The sequence below is a fragment of the Phoca vitulina genome, unplaced genomic scaffold, assembly GCF_004348235.1.
Source record: "Phoca vitulina isolate PV1807 unplaced genomic scaffold, GSC_HSeal_1.0 scaffold2, whole genome shotgun sequence".
NCBI classification, from domain to species: domain Eukaryota; kingdom Metazoa; phylum Chordata; class Mammalia; order Carnivora; family Phocidae; genus Phoca; species Phoca vitulina.
In genome coordinates, this window is record NW_022589705.1 from 11,596,915 (window position 1) to 11,610,002 (window position 13,088).

The 13,088-nt window shown below is 41.3% G+C and overlaps 1 protein-coding gene across 2 annotated transcripts in view; it reads right to left on the reverse strand.

Moving 5' to 3' along the window:
* FAM102B (family with sequence similarity 102 member B) overlaps positions 1 to 13,088 on the reverse strand; it is an 84,399-nt gene that overhangs the window by 7,992 nt on the left and 63,319 nt on the right. For both annotated transcript variants that reach the window (XM_032422226.1, XM_032422234.1), the window contains exons 6-10: positions 7,985 to 8,088; positions 3,980 to 4,075; positions 3,648 to 3,837; positions 3,425 to 3,552; positions 2,567 to 2,636 (exon numbers count right to left, since the gene is read on the reverse strand). In XM_032422226.1, the coding sequence (XP_032278117.1) occupies positions 2,567 to 2,636; positions 3,425 to 3,552; positions 3,648 to 3,837; positions 3,980 to 4,075; positions 7,985 to 8,088 (588 nt within the window). The remainder of the gene's footprint in view (positions 1 to 2,566; positions 2,637 to 3,424; positions 3,553 to 3,647; positions 3,838 to 3,979; positions 4,076 to 7,984; positions 8,089 to 13,088) is intronic.

Below are 13,088 nucleotides of genomic sequence, written 5' to 3' on the forward strand. Positions count from 1 at the left end.
TCTGGCTAGGATATGAACCCAAACTCTTTAACTCAAAAACACATGTTCTCTCTACCGTACTTATCACTGTCCTCACAGATGCCTCTCCTAGTCTCTCCTTGCTCCAATCTCCCCCCGACCCACCCAACCCGCTACAAATTATGGCTAGTTTTCTAAAATGCCCATCTGATAGATCACTTTCCTGCAAAGAATGATCAAACTGTGCACATGATAAAAAAAAGATAATAGACTCTTTGTTATGGTGATAGAGGCCATTTACAACCTGGCTTTGAGACTGCTGCCAACCTCATGTCCCACAGCTTCCTTCCCATGCCCCCTCTTCAGGAGTACCTGTTCGCTGGCAACTCCCTAAGTAGGTCAGGTTATTCACAGGCCAGCAAGGTATGATAGTTAGCTATCACAAATGTGTTTAGACTCAAAGAGACAGTAGTTTGAATCTTGGTTTTATCACTTACTAGTTTTAAGGCTTTGGGCACATTTCTTTGACCTCTTTGTTTTCTCTTTTTAAAAACTAACGATAGTACTTTGTGAGTACTGAAAGAGATAATGTAAGAACTGAATGAAACACATATGTGCCTGGTACATAAATAAATGCTCAGTAAGTGTTATCTATAATTATCATATATTTACTATTATATAATGATATAATTATTATACCTACAAGTTCATTCTATTTGAACCTATTACCAGGAATATTTGTCTTCCTCATATCCACCTGTTAACCTCCATTTACCTCTTAATTCTCTCCAAGACTCTTTACAGGTGTCAACTGTCTAGGAGGTTTTCTCTGAGTGAGGTCCTATCTTTTTCTCTCAGTTTCCTCTACTTCTCTATATTACAGTACTTACTGCTATAAATTTTAGTTTGTCTATCTCACCTGCTACAAAGAGACAGAGAATAAATATTTTAGGCTTCGTGGACCATTGTGATCTCTACATACTACTCAGCTCTGCTACTGGAGCATCAAAGCAGCCATAGGTAATACATAAATAGGTGCTGTTGTATTCCAATAAAATTATTTTTACAAAAATAGGCAGTGGGCCAACTTGGCTCACAGGCTGTAATTTGCCAACCCTAGGAACACAAGCTAGCTGAGGATGAGCTGGGCCTTTCTGCTTTGCATCCTTACCCATGACTTGGCCTAATAAATAGTTACTGAATTTAATGAATGGATAAGTCAGGGAGAGGTAATGAAAACTATAAATTGTGCTTACATCCTCTAAAATCCCCAGTTCAAATGAACTATTTCCTCATAGTCTCTTTGTATGTCCCTCTCTTACCTACCTATCACATCTGATTGTAGGTATTTACTGTTATGCTTCGTATCTTTTGGACCCTGCGATGTGCTGGACACATAGGAGGTACTCAATAAGACCAGTACTGGTGGAACAAATGAATGAGACATTCTTTGAGGTTGTGAGCATTAGAGAATAAAATAACTGCCTCGGACCAAGGAGGGCTCCCTAACACAACTCTGACTTATCCTGGAACTCTACATAAATATTACGTGGAAATACTGAGTATCGGGGGTGCACATCAGGGCAGAGATCAGAATTCCTCAAGTGTTCTGAGCATCAGTGCTCATGACTATTTGCTGCAGGGCTGGGAATCTGAATGGTAAGTCTGGCAAAGAAAAGTGCCTTTTCTTCATCTGAATCTGAGTAACTCCCAAAATGATGTTTGGTTTTTCTGAGCTGTTCTTAGTATGTAGGTTAGACTCTTGTAGGGTGGAGAAGAGGGGAGTACAAAAAAGGTTAATACTAAGTGTTTGCTGCTGAGTGGCTGTGTAACTGCTCACAACAGACAAGATCACTGACTGAAAGGTAATTCTGCTTTGCTCTTTCTAAAATATCAGGCTAAGAACTCTTTTTTTTTTTTTTTTTTAAAAGATTTTACTTACTTGTCAGAGAGAAAGAGAGGATGAGTACAAAAGCAGGGGGAGCAGCAGAGGGAGAGGGGGAAGCAGGCTCCCCGTGGAGCAGGGAGCCTGATGTGGGACTTGATCCCAGGACCCTGGGATCGTGACCCGAGCCGAAGGCAAATGCTTAACCAACTGAGCCACCCAGGTGCCCCCTAAGAACTCTTTTCTAAACATCCCTTTTCATTGCATCTTGCCCAATGCTCTTCTGGTCCTCTACCAATACATTCTAAAAACACACTTAAAAAAATCAACTAATAGGGGCGCCTGGGTGGCTCAGTCGTTAAGCGTCTGCCTTTGGCTCAGGTCATGATCTCAGGGTCCTGGGATCGAGCCCCGCATTGGGCTCCCTGCTCGGCGGGAAGCCTGCTTCTCCCTCTCCCACTCCCCCTGCTTGTGTTCCCTCTCTCGCTGTGTCTCTCTCTGTCAAATAAATAAAATCTTAAAAAAAAAAAATCAACAAATAAACTTATAAAACAATTTCAAACATACTCAAGGAAAACTCAGAGCTGTAATTCTTCTCATGGAAGCACTGTATGTGTTTTCTAACCTCAGTCTAATACAAACTTTGTACCCTTCATCTTCCACTCAAGAACATTTAAAAGAAAAAGGCAGTGTATTCTTTAAGAGACTGTCTGGACTACATACCTATTTGGAAGATGATGGCTGCCGAAGGTCGTACTTCCCCCAGGACCCACAAATAACCTCAGGCCTTCTTCTGCAATTCACATTTAAAATACTTGTTATAGGTACACTTACTAGATTGTCGTCAAATAATATTCCTATTGTACTCCATTCATATTTTACATTTCAGTTGTATTAAAGAAATGAAAAACTTAAAAAACTGCACGCATGTTTTCAAACAGGCAATTTAGAAGATATCCTCATAGTTATTTCTCATCAACTTCCCTAAAGCTATTTTTCTTTAAAACTGAGTAAAGAAGACATCTCTTCCTATAAATTTCCACAAGTAAGGTTTAATTATTTCTCTTTACAAGCAGTTACATAGTGAAACTAAGTCCACTGTTAACTGCTCTCTATTCACACCAGCATGGATAATTACACCTTTCAAACTGGTGGCATGTAAATTTTCAGCCTCAGTGAAAACGTTGAGGAAGGAATAAAGGATTCTATTATTCGCTATCATCTCAAGATCACCACCCAACCCTCCAAATTACACAGTGATGTGAAGTACTAGTGTCCAGTTATGTCAAAACAGACGTAGACATCGGCCATAAGGTATATAAACACGGTGGACGTTGAAGCATACACAATAAAACCTCTCATCAAAATTGATGTTTTTAAACTCAAGTTCATTCTTTTCCCAATTTAATATCCATTCCTGGAAATGAGCTACAAAGTTATCTTCAGATTTTCCTGGGCAATGAAATTCATTTTACTGATGTGCAACAGTCAGGGTGATGTAGGGCCCCTTCCCTGTTGAGCACACGGACTACACGGACCGGGGTTGCAGACATCTATGCACATTTAATATTACCCATATACCTTCGGCACTGGAATCAAGGCTGAAGTCTTGACTCTGTAGGATTTTCTCCACAATATCATCTGCATCCACTCTGGTGTCATCGACTCGCTTCAGCTGAGATTCTACAGAATCTTGCTTCACTGGGCATCTTGGAAAATAATTAAAAAAATTTTTCCCCCTCCTTTTTCTTATGAGAACAAAGTTGTTTTTTTTTCCCCATTTAAACACAGACTGAAAGGATACCTGGTGAGCAGTTCCGAAGCGGTATCTTCTTTGCTGGCTGGATCAAGGTTTGGTTCGGCTGTTTTTGGCTCAATTTCATCACACGGCTCTAGAATGCTTTCAATTCCTGTTGATGTGCTTCCCACTGAGGTGTTTCTCCTGTGACAGAGCTCAGAGAAACTGGATGACCGGGAGTGGCACGAGCTATACCCTGTCAGAGAAAAGCGCTCTGGATAAAACACTAACATCAAATACGCTGCAATCAAGCGTTCTTCTTCCACACCCCAGCAATTTCAATTAATCCTTTAGAGCAATAAATGTCTAAGGATTTCAACCTCACTGTTAGCCTCTACCTGATACTTTGGACTGCTGGCTTGCATAGCTTGATGTTCTAGAATGTCCACAGGCACCAAGTTCATCTGGAACAGAGGCACTCTTTGCTGAAAGATCTGCAATATGTCATAACACAGTGTTACTATGACTGACGACAAGTCAATGGTCAATTTGTATTCTCATCTGCAGATTTTGTAAACTGCCAAGTTCATTATCAAGAAAAATTAGTTACAAAGTGAAAGAGACCCTTTTAAATTGGTACAATGTCAACTGCATTGCAAGAAATACAAAAAACTTAGTTTACTGAATAGTTTTTTTCATAAGATTTAACAGCACTCTCTTAAATAAAACCATTTCAGCTTTGACATTCAGTATTTCTCTAATAAAAATGAGTTGGATGTATTCTTATACTCACAAAATATCCAGGTTTTTGTGTGCTTTTTGAGGAAATCTTGCTCTCAAAAAATCCATCACAGCAGTAAACTAAAGGGCACATTAACTTTAATGTTAGTATTGCTAGTGCTAGGCTATAATTTGGGCAAATGTCTGTGGTTTAAATCAACACAGCATGGAATGTAGCAGTGAGAATACAAGTTCTCAGGAATTGATTATAGTATTCAGTTTCAAAGTAAATGTACAAAAAAAAAAAACCCCAAAAAACTCAAAACAAAACCCAAAAAACCCCAAACCAAAAAACCAACCCAGGGTCAAAGCCATTTCTAGCCATTCCCTGATAATATGCATATTCCAGATGCCAATTACATATTTCCAGAACCAGGTTCCTCAGAATGCAAAACTGTGGCGATTTTCATTAGTGTGAAATATTTGGAAACTAGAACTGTTTTTCACTTAGAGGCAAAAGGAAACCAACTGAGTAACAGCAATTATAGCAGCAGGTCTATAAGTGATATTGGATGCAGCTGGACCAAGGAATGCTGCCCAACAAGGCTACTGGAGTGACCTGGCCCTTCTGCAAAGGTTTCTCACTTCTGGATGGGCCCCAAGATATGAATCCAAACCAGCATCCCTGGGCCTGCTTTACAGTGGTTCTAAACAAAAATGAGCTACAGCAAGATCGAAACCCAAAGTATTGGTTCATATCAGGAATTATATAGGACTTTTATTCTGAGAGTTGGCTCAGATTTTAATTCATTTATTGGTTTTCAAAATGTATTCATTCAATAATTATTTATTAAGCTCTTACCAAGTCAGGTGCCCAGTAGTACATAAGATAAAGGGAGTACAGGGGCGCCTGGGTGGCTCAGTTGGTTAAGCGACTGCCTTCGGCTCAGGTCATGATCCTGGAGTCCGGGGATCGAGTCCCGCATCAGGCTCCCTGCTCAGCAGGGAGTCTGCTTCTCCCTCTGACCCTCCCTCCTCTCATGTGCTCTATCTCATTCTCTCTCTCAAATAAATAAATAAAATCTTAAAAAAAAAAAGATAAAGGGAGTACAAAATAAATGCTCAGAGTTTAGAGGTAGAAGTGGTTATAATACAATGTGGCAAGCACTGAGAAAGTGTTACTAAGAGCTTAGAAGGATAAGTACATCGAACACTACCTGGTAGTGGGGGCAAGACCCCATAGAGGAGGCTACCTCGAGGTCTTTTTTAAATTTATTTTTATGTTTTAAATATTTTATTTGTTTATTTGACAGAGAGAGACAGCAAGAGAGGGAACATAAGCAGGGGGAGTGGGAGAGGGAGAAGCAGTTTTCCCACTGAGCAGGGAGCCTGATGCGGGGCTCGATCCCAGAACCCTGGGATGGTGACCTGGGCTGAAGGCAGATGCTTAACGACTGAGCCACCCAGGTGCCCCCCCCCTTTAAAAAAGATTTTATTTATTTGACAGAGAGAGACACAGTGAGAGAGGGAACACAAGCAGGGGGAGTGGGAGAGGGAGAAGCAGGCTTCCTGCTGAGCAGGGAGCCCGATCCCAGCATCCTGGGATCATGACCTGAGCTGAAGAAGGCAGATGCTTAACAACTGAGCCACCCAGGTGCCCCTACCTCGAGGTCTTTAAGCACGTACAGCAACTCCTTGGCGAGACTTGGCGGGGAAAAGCATGCCTCATTTGCAGAGAGCAGACAGCCTGGTACAGTCAGAACCCTGGGCAGTTGGGCAGATATGACTGAAGGGAAAAGAGAGATGAACAGATGCCTGGTGGTGAGGGACTTTCTATGGGTTTAAAGAAGGAAATAATTCACTGGCTTTAAGCAAAGGTGTGATGTGACTAATCTACATCCAGGCCCCAGGATGGACAGGGCGTGGAGGAGTGAAGGTTTTCACAAGAACCCAGCTGAGAGAGAGGTGGTTAGCAGGCACGAGCGGCAGGGCCTGACTGGCGAGTACTCGCGTGCGCAAGGGTAAGTGAGACAGAAGATGCAGGAGGAAGGGCTGGGAAGACTTGTGCCAGGTGTGGGGACCCTGAGGACGCCAGGTCACCATGCAGTGGATTGCTCCTGTGCCCCTGGCCTTACGCTGGAGGTACGAAGACAAGTAAGACCTGATCTGAAAGAACTTGGAGTATGGCTGAGGAGAAACAGAAGCATTTCAGTAGAACAGGGAACATGAAGTGGACCTTCCCAGAAAGCATCTGGAAATGTGCACCTGGAGTTTAGGAGGGAGGTCTGGAGGCAACACAGATTTGTAAACCGAAGTGTTTGATTCATATTTACATGAATGTGATAGTTAAATCGAAGGGTATAGAATATATTGCCCAGGGACGGTGAGTAGAGGGAACTGAACTCTGGAACGTCAGTATTTAAGAGGAAGGTGGGAGAAGACGAAGAGCCCCCAAGAAGCTAGAGAAGGAAAGGTCAGAGAGGTGGGAGCCAAGGGAAAAGAAGGCTTCAAGAAAGAGTAAATGGCCAAGCCAGGTGAGAGCAGAAAAAACGCCCACAGGATTTGACAGTCATGTTACTGGAGACATAAGACAGGGCAGAAGCCAGAAGTCAGGTGTCACATGTGTTTAGGAATAAATGCACAGTATTCTTCCTAGAAGTTTGGCTCTAAAAGGTGTGAAAGAGGGAAGGGGAAGAGGGGAGAAGCAGGGGAGGGAGGCTGCAGGAAGAAGAGCATGAACCCACAGAAGAGCAGTAGACAGGATGTAGGGCCAGTGAGTTTTTTTAAAAATAAAGAATTCAGAATATTTAAATACCAAAGAGAAGGAGCTAATGGAAAGTTTAAAAGTATGCGAAGGATTGATCCTAAATCATGAGAACTGTAGTCCTTATTATCAACAAGAAACCTTATCTTTGCATATCTAGAAAGGTGATGAAAATGTTAATCCCATCACTACACCTTTCTTTTCATTCTTTCAAATAATAACCTCCCTCACAAGAAAGAAAAGAAGAAAGGAAGCTCCGAAGTCTTTTTTCTTCAGCCAGTTTAACATTTTCCCCACCCTGCTTTTAACTCCTGGAGCAGATTCTGACTGTGGCTGGGAGTCTGTCCAGAGAAGCAGCATTCGTGTCACCTGGGAACTCAATAATGCAATTTTTAGGCCCCAACCCCGATCCACCCAATCAGAACCTCCGACTGCAGGTTTAACAAGCCCACCAGGTGACTCTGATGTACACTCATGTTTGGGCACCACTTGACAGGAAAGTGATCCAGGGAGGAGAAGCAACACCTGACAGGTTGCTGGGCATGTGGAATAGGCAAACTCCTGCCGAAGTACACAATACGGGGTGGGGTGGGGTGGGGTGGGGTGGGGTGGGGTGGGGTGGGGTGGTGTGTGTGTGTGTGTGTGTGTGTGTGTGTGTGTGTGTGTGTGTGTGTGTGTGTGTGTGTGTGTGTGTGTGTCACTGCAACGTTTAGCTCTTAATCTGTCAGGGCAATCTGTTTCAGACAAATGAAGCATTGGCTTAACCAAAAACTGCGTAATTAAAACTCTGCTGATAATTATTGACCCATTTCATCAAGCCATCTACCCAAAGAATTTTAAATCTGGGTGGGACTTTGGGAATCTTTTAGGATGTCAAGTAGTACAAACGACAAAACCAGTACGCCACACACACCCGTACCTGCTATTCCAAGATGGATTTTGAGAGTCTCTCCACCTTTTCTGTCTTCTTCCAGAGATTCAGATTCACCAGCAATTGGTATAGACATTGATGTAGAAGGAGGCCTATAAATAAATATTTCTAAGGATCAGAACTTGATTGATGGGTGAATCTGAAAGCTTGAAACAGTGTTAAAGACTGGATGTGGGGTCAGTATACAGCCTTAGTAAGGTGCGTGCTTAATGTTACCTCTGAGGGTGAGCGTAATAAAAATCAACACATACTGTATGAGCTTTCTCAAAACTGGAATAAGATTCATGGGGGGGAAAAAGGATTTTTACTCAACAGAAAATGTGAGACCAGAAAGGGCACTGCCTTCACGGAGTGTGGGAAAGAGAGAGAGGCTCTGTCCGTGTGTCCCCGGCACCATCAGTGGAGGATGCTTCAGCCGTCAACTCTCAGACAATGCAGGGAGACAGAGGGGGGGCATTAAGCCCCTTTGTGCCCGAGGTTGTGAGGTTGTATCATGCTTCCTGCTCCAGTGCCTAAGCTCTTGTTGGCTCTACTAACTTCTTATAAACGGTACCCATGGTTCTCTGTAAACAGTTCACCTGCCCCAGGGGGAGTCTGTAAAGAACTCCAGTTGTTTAGATTTGCTTTTTGGGCTGGATTCTCTGGGGTAGGTGATGGGTATATTTTCACTGGCTAATTCAAGGCTTCTATCTCCATGTGGAAGCTGTGAAGCAGGGAGGGGCAAGTGTGAGTTCTAACAAGAATCTTTTTTTTTAAAATAAAACATCCCTAACCTATTAAGGTTGATAGTCTAGAAAAACAAAAACAAAAACACATCCTCCTAGAGACTATCCCTTGGTGACCTGAGGTAAAATAGGAAGGTGGCTGAAGGGACAGTGAAACTGACCCACTATATGGCAATTCTCTTTTTGTTATTTTGTATTCATTGAAATTCAAAACGCACTAGCAAAGTACCTCCAAAATAAAGATCACTAAAATAAACTAGAAAAGTATTTCCAAAATAAAGACGACCAAAAATTAGTTAGCCTGAGTATATTAGTTACCTCTTGTTGCTGTAACACATTACCACAAACTTAGAGACTTAACACAAATTTATTATCTTACATTTCTGTAGGTTAAAGGTCTGACATATGTTCCACTGGACTAAAATCAAGGTGTTGGCAGGACCACATTCCTCCCTGGAGGCTTTGGGGGAGAATCTCTTCCCTTGTCTTTTCCAGCTTCCAGAGACCACCTGCATTCCTTAGCTCATGGCTCCTTCCTGCATCTTCAAAGCCAGAAAGGTCCCATCTCTCTCTAACTGTCCTGTATTTCACATTTCCCTCTGACCCTGATACTCTTCCAATTACCTTTTCCCTTGAATTATACCTCTTCCCTTTAAGGACCCTTGGGATTATATTGGGTCCATCTGGAGAACCCAGAATAATCTCCTTATTTTAGGTCAGCAGATTAGTACCTTAATTCCATCTGCCACCTTATTCTCCTTTGCCATTTAACCCAACATATTCACAGGTTCTGGGGATTAAAACGTAGACATCTTTGGGTGGGGGGCTAATGCCACACATTAAATACACCACAGTTTAATATTTTCGTGACAGTTCAATAATTGTCATTCAGCTGCCTTAATCTACAGAATTTATCTTTTTAATCTACATAAAACATTAAACTGGCCAGATGCAACAGTAACAAAAAAATGTAAAGCAATATAAAACAAATTGTACACTTCAAAGTAGTGGTTATTAGTGTGTGCATGTTCACATATGTACATATAAAACTACACATGTATGTACACAAGTGTAAATGTGAATATATTGTGTGTGTACATATGCTATGTGGTAATTCTTAAATTCTTACTATATTATCTCAATAGAATCCTCAGGCTATTCAGATCCTTGAACAGACATTTAAGATTACCATTAAACCTATTTAATTTATAGATTATTTCTATCATATGATCTCCTAAATTCCAAAACTGCACATCCTGTTGGGATATTTTCTTTTTAAAAAATCTATCATCTGTCAGTCTATCTTATCTATCTAGAACATGAATAGGGGTAGGGGTGGGGGAGGGGCAGAGGGAGAGAGAATCTTACGTAGGCTCCACACCCAGCGCAAGCCCAACATGGGGCTTGATCTGAGATCAAGGACCCTGAGATCATCACCTGAGCCCAAATCAAGAGTTGGATGCTTAACTGACTGAGCCACCCAGGCACCCCCTATTGGGGATACTTTCAAGTATGTGTCCTGCAAGTACACTGAGGTCAATATATCCCCAACCAAAGCCATCTTCTTTTTCCCAAATCTGCTTTCTTCTTGTATTCCCCAACTCTGAATGCCATCATGGTCCATAAAGTAACCAAAACCAGAATCCTAGATGCTGCCTCTGGGTCCTCCCTACGTGCATTTCTCCATATCCAATCAATTTCCAAATCACACAGATTCTCTCATATTTTTCCTATTCATCATCTCTTCTCAGCCTCCACTAATTACTTCAGTTTGGTCTTCTTTGTACCTTACGACCACAAGAGTCTCCTCGCTAGTCGGCCTCCCTCTATCCGTGCTATTTTCACTGTGGTCCTTCTGAAGTGTGCATGTGAACATGTTATTCCTTGATTTAAAACACTTCCATAGCTCCTTCCAGATAAAGCTCAAACTCCTTAGAATGGTAATACAAGGCCTTTTGCAGTCTGACCTAGACCTACCTCTTCAATTACCAAAGGCTGGATTTTTAAATAATGTAAAATAATAGTGGAAAAAAAAAAAACCCATGCATTCAATATTCCATAAGAAAAAGTAATATGCAAAACAAATACACTTACAAAGAATGGAGCCTACAGTCACAGTCATTAATCACTGATCATGACCCATGCCGGCCTGTCCTACCTTTTTCATACCAGGTCCTTTGTTCTTCTTCCACAGGTGGCCTGATTACAGTGTCTCCATCCCTCCACCTTTCAGACCCGTTCTCCAGCCTTCAGAGCTCCTGGCCTGTGGCCTCTTCCCTTTCCCCCCAACCTCAGTCTCCCTCGGGCTCCACCCTTTTCCTGTGTAGCCTGACTTCAGGGCCATAACCCTTTTAGCAATACCTTCAGTTTGGCACCCCTTGTTCTGTAGTCTCCAAAACCTTGAAGAGCCCCAACCCTGGATAATTTTAGCCTTCTTCATGAACTGCTCAAACACTGGGGCAACTAAGCATTATGGAGAAAATTCATTAACGATGGGGAATGAATGATATTAAGGCAAATTTACAATCTAAAATCTTAGCTGGGCCTTGGCAGCTCTCCTAAGTCTCCCTAGACAACTCAGTCATGTTGAATAAATAATCACTGAGTGCTTAGTATCAGTTTTTATTGTTACCCCTTTTTGTTCTGAAAATGTTTTTGTATCCCTTATCAGAAATTGTGTAATATAGCTCAATTACAGAATGAAAGAGATGAAATTTTAATTTCACAGTAATGTTTAGAGTATGTGAAAAATAACCTAAAATGACAATACCACCTACTTGGTATTCATGCCCTGTAACAATGCCATAAACTCAAGCAAGTCATTTTCTTTTCCTAGAGTGTCTTTACCTACCTCCTCTGCTTCATAATTTCCTATTCATCCTCTAAAAATTAGCTCAGTGCCACCCCCTCTCACCCCCCACCCCCCACCCAGGGAAGACTTTCCTGGCTTTTAAGAAAAAATAGTTAGGGACTCTCCTCTATGCCTTGAGAGCATCATATGTTCTGTGTCTATCTCCCAAATAAACAGTGAATCCTTCAGAGCAGGGGCTGGTCTTAATTTAGTTTGGTAAATGTTAGCACATGGTAGACAATCAATGCATATGTACTGAATAAATGAGTGAATCTTGAATCTTGGGACCCTGGACAAATTAGTTCCTTAACCTCTGAGCCTCAAGGTCCTCACTTAAAAAATATGGATAGTGCATCACAGAGTTGTCTCAAGAATTAAATTGGGAGACAATAATAGTCACTAAGTCATTCTGACAATCGTAATTTCCTTCCTTCTAGAATATGGATGCTCCAGAGCCCCAGCTACTCAAGAGGATTACATCATCCCTAGATCTGCGTGACCACCAAGTTGTCAGGTGCCAGTGTAGCATATAATTTTTCTCTTGAGATATTCTTTTCCTATATTAGTACTAGTGGTTGGCTTTCTTTTCAGCCAGTTTCATTCTTTTATAAGAGTTGGTGGCTATTTGATGAGTTGCAGAGAACTACAAAACAGAGTTCAGGGCAGGTAGTTAGGAGCCTGACTTACCAGCTGTCTTAAGCATAAATACAGGCTCATGGCATGACATTTTGTCTTTCAGAAAAATAATACAAGCCATGTTACAGATCCTCTGCTCATAAAATACCAAGCTAGAATTTAAAGCTGAGAATGCCAAAGATCTGCTATATTCTTGTTAGTTTCTCTAGTAGGTTTTTAAAAACTTTATATCATGAAAAATTCAAAGATAGACAAAAGCAGAGAGAATAGTAGAACGAACCTCCCCAGCAGTTAGTTACATACATCTAGGTCTTACAAATAGTCATGTCACTCAATTGCTTTGTGCCTTAGTTTCCTCATCTGTAAGATGAGAACTTGGATTATATAATACTTTTAAAACTGGCTTTGTGAAGCTCCCTTAGAGACTTCAGGGGTACTAAGGTACTCTACCTTTTTGCCCCTCAATAGAAGAATGTGATATACTGGGATTCATCATACATTTAAGCAGAAGGACTTTGTGGCTAAATATTCTGAAAAAAAGAATCACTGGACTAGACAACCTCCAACATTCTTTTCAGCTCTAAAGCATTGTGATTTTACATTTCTGATATATATTGAAATACAACCTAATAAAAATAATTTACTTTTTCCATCAGTCATTAAACACTTTCCTATTCAGTCTATATTCAGCATGTGCAAGTGCATGGATGTGTCAGAGCTGCCCCTTTTCCACTGATACGTGTACAATTTCAGATATTCAGAGAAAAGAGAAAATGAATATTGGGGGTTTGTTTTTCCCAAGAAATACTTTTATGTATCTTGGGATTAGGTAAGGTCTGTTTATTCTAATGAGTTATAAACATCTTTCTCTAGAAGTATA